The sequence below is a fragment of the Condylura cristata genome, unplaced genomic scaffold (genome assembly GCF_000260355.1).
Source record: "Condylura cristata isolate star-nosed mole 26May11 unplaced genomic scaffold, ConCri1.0 scaffold00016, whole genome shotgun sequence".
Taxonomy (NCBI): Eukaryota; Metazoa; Chordata; class Mammalia; order Eulipotyphla; family Talpidae; genus Condylura; species Condylura cristata.
Genome location: NW_004567117.1, coordinates 15,125,618 through 15,139,316, shown reverse-complemented (window position 1 = coordinate 15,139,316; position 13,699 = coordinate 15,125,618). Strand labels below are relative to the sequence as shown.

The 13,699-nt window shown below is 37.3% G+C and overlaps 1 protein-coding gene across 2 annotated transcripts in view; it reads right to left on the bottom strand.

The window, feature by feature from the left end:
• Window positions 1-11,446, bottom strand: part of TAF4B (TAF4b RNA polymerase II, TATA box binding protein (TBP)-associated factor, 105kDa) — a 98,465-nt gene extending 87,019 nt beyond the window's left edge. For both annotated transcript variants that reach the window (XM_004683801.2, XM_012725753.1), the window contains exon 1: window positions 10,750-11,446. In XM_004683801.2, the coding sequence (XP_004683858.1) occupies window positions 10,750-11,092 (343 nt within the window). In that variant the 5' untranslated portion in view covers window positions 11,093-11,446. The remainder of the gene's footprint in view (window positions 1-10,749) is intronic.
• Between the last annotated feature and the right edge of the window lie 2,253 nt (window positions 11,447-13,699).

The window sequence follows — 13,699 nt, the reverse complement described above, 5'->3', positions numbered from 1 at the left end:
CTCTAGTCTGTACCCCAGTTTTGTGTGCATAAATAAATAAATTTTAAAAAATAAATAAAATCCAAAATAAATAAATAAATAAAATCATACTTAATGGTGAAAGAGTAAATTTTTTACCCTTAGATCAAGAATAAAACAACCTATGAACAGGAGCACTAAGATAAGGACGCCTACAATCATTCTTTTTATTCAATATTGTATTTAAGATTAAGTATAATGCTGTAAAACAGGACAATTAAGAAGATAAAAGGGATCCAGAATAGAAAAAAGTTAAACTACTCACAGAAAATGGAAAATCTTAACAAAAACTATTAAAATTAATAAATGACCAAGTTAGGCAGAAGAAAACAAGATCAGTAAGGATTTAAGTAGGAGCCCAAAGAAGCAACTGTATTTCTTATAATGAATAAGTATAAAAAATTAAGAAAACCACTCCATTTATAACTACATCAAAAAATAACATACTTCAGAAACAAAAATAATAAGTATAAAACTAATCTTTTGTACTAACAATATGTGCAAACTGTGTGAACACCACTTCTCTGTGCACCTACACAAAATAAACCACTTTCTTCTCTACAGCAAAGTACTTTTTAAAATAAGTATTTATTTATTTATGCATACAGATCTGGCGTGCAGGCCAGAGGTACAGGGGTGGTGAGAAGATTCACCAGAGACGAGTGAGGAAGTACACTACAGCAAAGTACTTTAAACACCTAAAGGTAGATTACATATTCCCATTTGTTTTCTTCCTTTGGCACCAACAGACCAATTCCTTTAATTTTTCAATTATCGCAGTTGTCCTTACTGAGCTTAAAAGGCACTAAAATTTTCCTCTTTTTCACAAATCTTAGTAAATTAAAGAAATAATTAAATCAATCAGTAAGTTTTTATTCCAGGTTCTATTATTTTTTGTGAATGTCTCCCCTGCTCTCCATTTACAGAGCTGATTTGTCAAAACAACTTATTTCCTTCTATTACATTTCAACACTTGCTATCAAAAAAACTTTTTGTGACATACCAACAAATTATGTTGGTCTCAGATGAGTCAAAATTTATATAAATTGTGAAAACATTACTAGACTAATAAGTCTATTTAACATCTGTGACCATACAACGTTAATTTTCTGGCTTTGTCCTTTTGACTCACAGCCATCCCAGCTCCAGTCCCCTCTGGCAACCACCACTGTTTCCTGAATCTATGAACTTTGCCTCATTTGTTCATTCAAAAAATTCTATATCTAAGTGAAATCATACAATATATGTTACCTGTCTCACTCAGTTAGCATAATGTTCATGTTCCCAAAAGTTCATGCAAATCATCCCAAATTGAAAGATTTTTTTCTACTTACACAATGGAGCAATATACCACTGACTGTGCATGTCCACCCATTGGGGGGCACTTAGGTTGTTTCCATACCTGAACTATTGTAAATAATGCTGAGATGAACAAAGGAGTGCATACTTTTCAAAATATTGTTTTTGTTTTCCTGGAATTTCAGAAGTGGAATTGTTCGATTGCATGGCAATTCTATTTTAACCCATTGAGGAACTCCATACTGTCTTCCACATTCCATAATCTACATTTCCCCCAGGAGTACATAAGAATATCCCCTTCTCAACATCCCCACAAGATTTCCTTTCTGTTATGTTTTGAGAAAAGCCATTCTAAAAGTATGAAGTAGTATCTCACTGCGGTTTTGATTTGCATTTCTCTAATGATAAGAGATATTGAGCATCTTTCACGTGCCTGTTGGCTATCTAGAAAAATGTAGAGAGGTCATCTGTCCATTTTTTAATTGGAATTTTTGATTTTAGTTTTTTGAGATCATTATTTTGAAAATTAACTCCTTATTGGATATATAATTTGTTAATATTTTCTCCCACTTAGTGGACTGTCTTTTTAGCTTCCTGATGATTTCCTTCACTAACCTGACGATTTTTAGTTTGTTACACAATACACTGCAGTGCCAAAAGGGATGTCAAGCAGCTTACCTACTATGTTTTCTTCTAGAGACTGAAGTCTTATCTTCAAGTCTTTAATCCATTTTGAGTTAATTTCTGTTTGTGGTATAAAACAGCAGTCTAATTTCATTCTTTGCATATTGCTGTCCAGTTTCCCCATCACCATTTACTGAAAAATCCAAGTATTTTAACTTATTTTTTCATACTAAATTTCATCTTTTAAAAGTAGGACCACAGATTTTAGGTGATCATTATTTTCTTTTTCATTTCCCATAGTTGTGACTATTTTTGTATATGGATTAGTTTACAAAGAAAAATAAGATTGTTGGAGAAAAATTAAGTCCAATGTCCTTTAGAAGTTCTAGAAACTTATTTGATTTCCAGGAGAGGGATTCTGCATATAACTTCAAAATTCTCCTTCCCTTGAATCTAGAAATTCAAATTCTTGTTATGTGTCAAGAAGCTAATCAAGATATACATCATAATCTACATACAAAATATTTGTCTTACTTTTAGTATAAAACCAAAAAGCATAAGCAACCCACGCAGTCAGAGGAATGACTAAATAATTATGCAATCATTAAAATTAAATTTAAAAAAATTAAATTTAAAGCTCTTGCTATGTAATGGTTAGTAAAATGTAGAATATAAAATTACATCATAGATTCCACTTACGTAAAAATAGAGAAAGCATGCACACATTTTCTTCCAAAGAGACTAAAAACTTTGAAGAGTAAAATGTTCTGTATCTTGATTGCGATTGCAGTGGTGGCTACATCTTTGTCAAATGTTCAAAATACACTGTAAAGGGGTTTCTTTTTTTAACATCATAATGTGTAGCTCAATAAAGTCAATATAAAAAAAGGAGACTAGGGCCTCTCTGGTGACCTAGGGGTTAAGTCTCAGCGCTATCACTATCATGGCCAGACTGTGATCCTGGGACATGAGTTAACCCACATGGAGCAGCAGACCTCTCCCATTTTACCCATTTTGCCCCTTAGCAGTGTATTTTGGTAAATCTGTCTATTCTGCTCTCCACTCTATCTCTGGTGAATCCTCTCATCCCCTGCAGTACTTCTGGCCCCAGCTCTTCTATCTGAAAACAAATAAAACCTTTAAAAAAAAAAGGTTATTTTTTTAAAAGGAGATTAAAAATGCACTCAAAATATTTTTAAGTAACTGTCCTATGTTTTCCAAACTTTCTACAAGTATCATTAACAAAAAAAAAAAAAAAAAGGGAGCAGTGGGCATTGAGGTTAAAGAGTCACCCTTTCCCTTTCCTTTGAGATCAGGAATAAGACAAGGGTGTCCACTACTGCCACTGCTCTTCAACATAACATTGGAAGTTCTAGCCAGAGCAAGACAGGAAAAAGACATACAAGGAACCCAAATAGGAAAAGAAGAAGTAAAGCTGTCCTTACTTGCAGACGATATGTTAATCTACATGGAAAACCCTAAAAACTCCACAGAGAAACTAATCAAAACCATCCACCAGTTTAGCAAGATAGCAGTATATAAAATCAACACACAAAAGCCAGAGGCTTTCCTATATACAAACAACCAATCAGAAGAAGCAAAAATTAAAAAAAAAAATACATCCCCTTTTCAATTAAAACAAAAAGAATCAAACACCTGGGAATCAACCTGACAAAAGAGGTAAAAGATCTTTACAAAGAAAATTACAAAACACTGTTAAAAGAAATACAAGAAGACACCAGGAAATGGAAAGACATCCCCTGCTCATGGATCAGGAGAATTAACATCATCAAAATGGCCATGCTACCAAAAGCAATATACAGATATAACACCATCCCAATAAAAGTCTCAATGATATTCTTCAAAGAAATAGAAAAAATATTGATGAGATTCATATGCAACAATAAAAGACCTCGAATAATCAAAACTCTCATGACTAAGAAGAAAGAGAGTGGAGGTATTATAATTCCAAACTTCAAGCTATACTACAAAGCCATAATAATCAAAACTGCATGGTACTGGAACAAGAACAGACATACAGACCAGTGGATTCGAATAGAAAACCCAGATATAAACTCACAGATTTATGGGCAGCTAATCTCTGACAAAGGAGCAAAGAAGATACAATGGAACAAAGACAGTTTTGCTCAGCAAGTGGTGCTGGGAAAACTGGAAAGCTACGTGCAAAAAAAAAAAAAAATGAAACTAGATCACTACCTCACACTATACACAACTCGAAGCAGATTAAAGACCTAGATATAAGAACTGAAACCATAAAATACCTGAAAGCAAAGAAGGGTCAAACACTACACGACATACATTTCAGCGACATCTTTAAAGATTCAGCATCCGATGCAACAACAGTGAAGGCAAGGATAAATAGATGGGACTACATTAAGTCAAAGAGCTTCTGTACAGCAAAAGAGACATTACAAAAACAAACAGATATCCCACTGATTGGGAAAAATTTTCTCACACAAAACTAGTGATAAAGGATTGATCACTAAGATATAGACAGAACTGATGAAACTCAACAAAAAAACACCACCATCAAAAAATGGGCAGAAGAGCTAAAAAGACACTTCTCCAAAGAGGAATGCAGATGGCCAACAAGCATATGAAAAAATGTTCAACATCATCTCGTAGTAAGGGAGATGCAAATTAAAACCACAATGAGATACCACCTCACCCCAGTGAGAATGGCACATCTTCAAACAACTAGCAACAACAAATGTTGGTAAGGATGTGGAGAAAAAGGAACTCTCCTGCACTGCTGGTGGGAATGCAAACTAGTACAACCACTATGGAAATCTGTTTGGAGGTTCCTCAAACTGCTAAATGTGGAGCTTCCATATGACCCAGCAATCCCACTCCTAGGTTACTACCCAAAAGACGCAAAAACACTATTTCAAAAAGATACCTGCACCCCCATGTTTATTGTTGCTTTATTTACAATGGGAAAGACATGGAAACATCCCAAATGCCCAAAAGTGGATGACTGGATGAAAAAGATGTGGTACATATACACAATGGAACATTATTCAGAAACCAAAAAGAATAAACACATGCCTTTTGCAGCAACATGGATGGAGCTGGAAAAGATCATGCTTAGTGAAATAAGCTAGAAAGAAAAGGAAAAATACCGCATGGTTTCACTCATAGCAGGAGTGTAATGGACCAGGTGAGAAAATAATAATAATGAATGGCTATATTACAGAGACATTTTATGAGGGTGGAGTGGGGAATGGGATCAAAAACAGTGGGGGGCGGGAAATGCACTGGACTATGGTGATGGCACATGGGTGATTTGGTGATGGGAAGCCCATGGAGATTACAACTGAGATGAAAAAATGCACAAAATTATGTAAAAATAAACTATTATATTATTAAAAGAATAAAAATAAAAAACCTCAAATTAATATATGAATTATATTCTATGCAGCAATTCTTATTTGTATTAAACTGCATTTAATCTGTTTCTCAAAAATAATGAAAAACGTTAATGTCTATATTAAATAAGACCTATTGAAGAACCTGTATTACAGAAGGAAAAGTAAAAAAAAGAAATTCTTAAAAAAAAGATTCACCCTTTCAAACTACTGAGCATTCGGTGGACTTGGTGGACAACAATACATATTATTAGATAAACAGCAATCACTGAATACCTAAAGTCAAATACAATAGAGATACCTTAAATATTCAGGAAATTGCTACTGTACAACCACTGTGTATTCCACACAAATCATGTTGCCCCAGAGTTGTGCGACAATAGGCCTGTATACTTATTTAATCTTTATGGTACTTCTATGAAGATCATATGATCCACATTTCAGACAAGAGAAACATGAGGTTGAGCATGAGGTTAATAAATTTGCCAAGACCACAGAGCTATTCAGTAGTAGAACTGGGATTCAAATCCAGGTGCTGCTCATTCAAAGTCAGTGTTCTAGCCTGTTTTGTAAATGTACACTTTCCCCCAAAAGACTTATTCTCCAAGTCCCTTGTTATCCACAAACTCGATTAATACACTACTTAGTCCCTGTTCTGTAACCTGAACTAAAATTTCTTGGCTGTTCCATATCATACACTATTTTAACTTCAAACTAACAAGAACACTCTTAGGTATATTTATTCCATAATTAACAAAACCATATATTTATCATCTAGTCCACACATTTTTCATTCAAAGTCTCTCTCTGTCCACTCACCTCCTCTTACCATAAAGTTAAGAAAATAGTCCATGGATGACTTTTTTAATATTAAGTTGATTTTGCATTTAAACAATCTTTTGGATGTACAAGTTGGCAGTATTTATTAAAGTATTGCCATTTGAATAAAATATACAGAAGAAAATATAGGTAAACACAAGATATACATCTCAATAACATCTCTAAAGACTCTTCACCCAAAGCAAAGAAAATGAAGAAAAAGATAAACACATGGGACTACATAAAACTGAAAAGCTTCTGCAGAGCAAAAGAGACATTAACCAAGACAAAGAGACACCCTAGTGACTGGAGAAAAATATCTTTGCACTCCATACAATGGATATGAAACTGATCATAAAAATATACAAAAAGCTCACATTAATCAACAAAAACAAAGCAAACTACCCAGTCAAGTAATGGGCAGAAAAACTTAAAAGGTATTTCTCCAAAGAGAAGTTGCAAGTGGACAACAGGCATATGAAAAAATGTTCACCATCCCTTATAAATAGGGAAATGCAAATCAAAACCACGTGAGAGTCCATCACACACCAGTATGAACAGCACATATCAAAAAAACTTAACAACAAATGTTGGTGAGGATGCAGTGAAAAAGGAACTCTCCTACATTGCTGTTGGGAATGCAAACTGATACTATCACTCTGGAAAGCTGTATGGAGATTACTAAAAATGGAGCTACCATACGACCAGCAATTCCACTCCTAGGGATCTACCTAAAGGACACAAAAACATTAATTCAAAGGGATACGTGCACCCCTATGTTTACTACAGCAGTGCTTACAAATAGGTAAATCCTGGAAACTACCCAAATGCCCCAAACTAAATGATTGGATTAAGAAGATATATACCGCATCTTCTTGATCCAATCATTTAGTTTTGGGCATTTGGGTGGTTTCCAAAACACACACACACACACACACACACACACATAATGGAATACTACTCAGCGATCAAAAAAGATGAACTCATGCCATTTACAGCAACATGGATGGAGCTGGAGCTGGAAGGGATTATGCTCAGTGAAATAAGTCAGAAGGAAAAAGAAAAATATCAAATGGTTTCACGGGTAGGAACAATTTAAGAGAACCAAATAAGACATGGGGGGGGGAGTGTATTGTTATTTAAATTCACAACACAAAACAAAAACAGACAAATAAGCCAGAGATATCCTACAGGGGAGGGTGACAGAGAGGGATTGGAAGGAGGGAGGAATATAGAGGATTATGGTGATGACAGGTGGGTGCAGTGGGGGAGGAAAGAAGTACACTGTTTTAAAATGAACAATAAAATAAATAAATGTAAAGATAGTGATAACATGAGCTTGAGGGTATATGTGTGTGTTTCTCCGAAAAAAATAAATAAATAAAGTATGATCATTTGAATGAACATTCTACTTCTAGCAGTTTATTCTATAAAAATACATGTTTATTAAAATGCACAAAGATATTTACTATGGTATTTGTAATCACATACATAATATAATGCAAATATCAAAGTCTGAAAACGCGATCTAAATGACATATCAATATAATGGACTACTTAGCAATTCAAACAAGTTAGGAAAATTTAGACACTAATATAAAAAACATGCAAAAAAACCCATTAACAATGATATGTGGTGAAGTAGCTATTAAATTTCAGTAATGCAATTTTTCTTAAAATATGTTCTACTACTTTTACAAGCAGAACAAAGACATTAAAATGAAACTCAATGTACTGATACTGTGATGGCCCTGGAATACCCTAAGAGCTACACCTATTGCCCCTCTTTTCTCCACATCTTATACTCATGCATGCATTCAAATACTTCAGTGCTGTCTCTTGCACCAAACAATTTACTAAGCCCTCGGATTAATAAAGTCCATGACAGAGTCCCTACCTTTATAGAACTTACAATCAAAATAGTATGCAATAAGAAGAGTGTGAGAGTACTATGGTGGTGAAAGCACAGAGTGCGGGTGGGAACACATAATGGGAGGGTCTAACCTAGCCTTGAAGAACAGTGGGAAAAAAGTACTGGCACTTTATTTGAGCTTGATTATCCACAGAACAATGCTATTGACACTATCCAGTTAGGCTGACTCCACAGCCTTTGAAATACAAACACTGGATGGCATATGGCGAGCACTTAAAAGAACAACCTTTTATTTCATGAAGTACTGCAGCACTGTGACAACAGTGGAAGCAGATGATCATGTAAAAATCCTTAATAAAGTCAGGATGGAAACAAGAACCACTAGGTTATACAGCAGACTAGCTCAGAAATCCTAGAAAGACAATGCAACTTCTATGTCATGTATCAGCATGAAGGAGTTGATGAAAAAGGACCTCACACATGCTGCAAGCAACTTTCACAAACTTCTGCACAGTATGACAATAGACAAATTTATTACCATTTATGATATAAAGTAATCGAATTCTTGCTCATCACTCAAATAAGAGACAGAATATCAGAAATAGCCTCATAGGTTCACAAGAAAAAAACTTAAGAGATTACCAGAAATATCTGACATAATAATTTTGAGAACTATATATAGTTTCTTTCATTTCCTCATAATGCTCTCCCCTCCATTTATTTCCAGCTACTTTGCCCATATGATTTTCAAAAACCAGTTTTGTTTGTTGAGGAAATTCTCAAGTAAAGATAAATCAAACATGGTATTCATTATCTGGAAAAAAAGAATAGCTGACTTCAATATAATTTAAGAATCCTCAGGTAACCTGGAAACCCTCAACATATTTTTAAAAATGGTATAAGGTTCGTAACTTTGTAAAAGGTTATTTCAGTCAGTGCTTTCATCTCATCCCTAACTACTGGTTATTTTATTCTGCATCAATTCTGATGTGACACACTAGTAGAAATCCCCCCAAAATACCCTTCAAATCGCCTCCATAGCTCCTCTGTAACTACCAATTTCTACAGACAGTTCATTTCCTCTCTTTTGTGGGAATTTCATCAGTCAATTAAAAAAATATTTTAGTGTCATGTTATCTTAGGCTGTGTATACTTACTTTGTTGCTATTTAGTTCAGGCAAATTTCAGTTCTGGCAACTTGCATAAAATGATCAGGCTCTGAAATTCTATAAATCACTTTTTAGCACTGATAATCAGTGAAGCACACTGTACACACAAAGTGGTAAGCACAGTGTAATGCAAAAAGTAGAGATAAATAGACCTGGACTCAAATTCCCTTTGACAACTGTGAACTGTCTGTCTTTAGGCAAATTATTTACCCTTACACCTTTTTCTGTATTTGCTACCCACCTAGTATGAGCAACAAAAGATATAAGTAATGAGTAAAGAATGCCTAGCACAGTGACTTCAGGAAGTGGTCTTCAGGAAGTGGTCAGTTCTCATTTTCTCCAAGTTTTCACACTTGATAGTTTTCTTGTTTCTATTACAGACTAGACTGGAATTTAGTTTTTAAAAAATTAGGGAGGATTTTCATTCACTGCTTCATATAATTATTTTAGAAGCTTTTGTGCATATGCAGAAAGACAATTTAGAATTGATTGATAATGTACTTAAAGGGGGCACTCATCCTTAACAAGTCAATGTACCTCCTATCCCACACAAAACAAAACAGAACTTTATAATAGTTTCACAAAGTTCTTGACCAAATAAAATATGGGTTAGAGAAGAGCACCTGTCATTCTGCTGGGGGTTATCAAATCTTTTTATTCAAAGCCTCTATTTCTTTACCATCTTTGCAGATCAGAATTTCCGTTATTCCTAAGCCAAATTAGTAGAAGACAATTTAATTATGAGTAGAATTCATTCCAAAGAGTGTGCCCCCTCCCACCAACTTAAATTCCATGAGACTCTCAGTTGACAGGAAAAAAGATTCAAGTAACATTCAGCGTATTTACAAACGTAAATGATCACACAGCAAAAACCTTTGGAAAAATCATGGAAAACAACCCAACAGAGTAAACACTAGTCTAACAAGCTGTCAGAGTCCTGAACTGTAGCGTTCACACCGGCATTCACACATTGTTTCAAAATAACAATCACATAGCTCTGATTTGTCAATTTGATCCCCGTGAGAGGGATTCTTCTAATTGAAAGTTACAATCACCACCCATCTAAGGACTGTGCAGGAAGCAGCACCGTTCATTTTGATACTAGAAAAAGGAACTTTATTTTAATTTGCTCAAATTTTAAAATCCCTTCAGCCTCAACACACAAGAATCTTTCAACACCTTTTAAAAAAAATCTCAACGTGTTATTTTATACACTGGTCTTTTCGTTATATAAAAATAAACTTTCGCTATCCTCCCTCCTCCCTCACCAAAGAGCCAGTGCCTCAGGCCCTCTTAAATTCGCGATTCTACCTTTTACTGTCACTCAGGCGAAAAGATCCTTTCCCTAAGTACGAAAAGAAAACCACGCAGTAATGACCCGGAGACTATATTAATTGTAAAGCCAAATCACTCCCAGCGGAGTCAAAAATATCAAAGGTTGTTTTGGTTCTGAGTTTTTTTTAGAGCTACCACAGGGGAAGATGCAATCCGGGGCTGCGACGGTGCCGGTGGAGTCGCAGGCTGGACCCTGAAATGACTGGAAAGGTGATCAACATACCTGGAGGAAGCTGCAAATTCGCAGGCAACTGGATAGTTGTAGTGTTGGGGGCTTTCACGGCGACCATCTGAGGGGCAGGCGGCCTCGGGCCGCTGCTGAGTTTAGGAAGAGCACTGGCAGGAGCCACTTTGGTCACCAGGGTTCCCACGGGAGACCGCAGTGGTTGGGAAGACGCGGGCTCCACGCAGACACTGACAGGCGCCTTAGTCACGGCGCTCAGGGACACCGGAGTGGTCTCCACCCGGACGGGCAGAACCCCGGCAGGAGCCAGGGTCAAGCTCCCGGAGGCGCTCACGCCCGCGGGGGGGGCGGCGCCGGCCGGTTCTGTGAGGCCCGCGGGCATCCCAGGAGGATCAGCGGCAGCGACGGCGCTGCCGTTCGGAAAGCTGAGGCGAGGCGAGGCTTGTCAACCCAACTCCAGAGCAATACCGGCTCCACAGCATCGCTAGAGAGAGGCGCAAGAGCCGCAAGACAGGAGGGAGTGACCGGCGCGGGCTGGGCGGCGGGACACGCGCGCGCGGGACTTCCTCCCGTCAGCACGGCCCAGCCGGCAGCACCACCTGGTCCAGTTCCTCGCTCCCTCCGCGGCGCTCACACGTGCGCCGGTTCAGACCGGCGCCTCAGCCGCGAGTCGGGCTGCAGCAGAACCCAGGTGCGCGACTCCCGGAAGGGCGTCACTTCGGCTCCCACCTCCCAGCCTAACTCTGCGCCGCGATGCCCCCGCCGGAAACTTCAAAATTACAAACCCCGAACACCCTCAGCGGCCCCTATGCGCGCTCAGCGCGGCTCAACCGAGCGGGCACGCCAGCCATGTTTATATAGCCACGCGGAGACTTCGCGCACGCGCGCAAACCTACACAGCCGCCCGGGCTTCCCCCGGATTCTAGCCGCGTGATTGGCCAGAGACTGGAATCGCGCTCTTGACGTCACTAGGGACGCCTCCAGTGGGCGTTAGAATCTTCCACGGAATCGCTAGGAAGGAGGTGCGAGTTGCCAGAAATCTTCCACGTGGGAGGGGCAAACCGCAGTCGGAATTCTGTGGCATCCGTGTTCTCCCTTGGTGTCCCCCTAGTTGCGTGTTCCTTGAAAAGGTTTCTACTTTTTAAGAAAAATATTTAAAAAGTGAGGATTATTTTTGCTGAACCTAACTCAGTAAGAATTGAATCACTCTTCCTCGGTGTTTTTCTACGGACTTTGTTCTAGAGCGTCGCTAAAATTGTTTCACGCCATTTCTTTGAAATTATAAGACTGGTATATAAGTGTATATAGCCTGTGATAAGTACCTATTATCCTATAATTTTTAGAATTTGGCTGTCCCGAGTGAAAATTTTTCTTCGCTGCGGCTATAGACGTTATTTCTCAATTCTAAACTTACTTAAATTGTATATGTGCCTATCTCTTGAAAAATGGAACAATGTCTAATTTTCTGCATCCTCACATTTAGCAATTTGATGTTAGATGCAATCCTAGAATTTCTTTGAATTAGTCATAAGTGTTGAACGAATCACTAAGACTCCAATGTGGGGGAAAGTGTCCTTTAGAGAGCTAGTCAGAGATGTCTTGAAAATCTGTTGTCGTAATATTATACTTTGTAAGAACCAACATTATACTGAAGGAAATTTTGCAAATAGGCAGGCAACGTGTTTACAGTTTTAAGTTTTCTTCCTCTCTCCCTGGGAGAAACGCTAATGGACAATAGTTATTCATGGCCCTCACATTTGACTATATCTGCTATGTCCCACCAGTCCAAATCACGAGCCCACTCATAGCCTAAATCAATGGTAATCATGCCCCAATTCCATGAAAAATTGCCTGATAGCATTCACCTTCTAGAAAATTCAAGGTGGTGCTGGGGAAAGGAGAACTAAATTTGTTGAGTTCACTAAGAGATATATTCCGTTTCTTAAAAACAAACAACCCCCCCCCCTTCATTTTACTGACCTTAAAACTGCAGTTACAAAAGAAATTCATCCAGGAAGCTGGAATTCAAATCAGTCTGTGACGCCAACATTCATTGTTTTCAGTCTGTGTGATGCCAAAGTACCTCTCTTTCCACTATTCCACATACGTCTGATTCAAGCCTACAAAATGGCTTGAATAAAAGCTACTTAAGTATTTTCTAAGTGCATGAGTTAAATGAAACAATGCAACATCTTCAGTGAAGTAAAAGCGTGGTAGAATTGAGCTTGCTCCTTACTAGCTAGCAAATTGTTTAGCCTTAGTTTTTTTCTTTCTGCAGTTCGAAGAAGAAAGACTGTTTGCTCTGAGAGCACTCCCTTTCTAAACCTCTATTAGACCCCACCCCCAATCACTTTGTGTCTTTCGGTATGCAAATAACCTCAATTAATTAACTTGGAGGCTTGGCTGAAGTATTATACTTTCTTTTTAAAGTGACCTTGAGCATTTTTCTTCTAATTTTTTGTGTTGCTTTATAACTTTCTCACTAAAGGAAACTTTAATTTTGCAAAAAATATACTTCTGCTTACCCAGCACAGGTAATTATTTGGAATTCAATAATCTTTATGTTTGATACATTTTTCCCCTTAAAGAACTTATGAATAAAGCAGGGTAACTACAAAGGCAAAAAGCACTTTTATATCTATCTATGCAGTAAAATAAAAAAAAATGAGGTAGGATTATTTCTTGATATTCTTATATTTTATATCTTAACCTATTTGTATAATTAAGATGTTGAAAAATACTCATTTTCCTTCTGTGTTAGTGCAGTTGGGGTGCTGAAAGAAAGTAGCACCACAGACTGGGTGAGTTACAAACATGAGAAATTTATTGCTAACAATTGTGGAAGCTAGAAGTCAAAGGCCCAGGTGCCAGCGTGGTAGGGCCAGGACTCTTTCAGATTACAGAAATTCTCTCCTTGTTTTCTAGGACTTCATGATCCTCTTTTTTTTTTTTTTTTTAATTTTTTTTTTAAAGATTCATTTATTTGTGC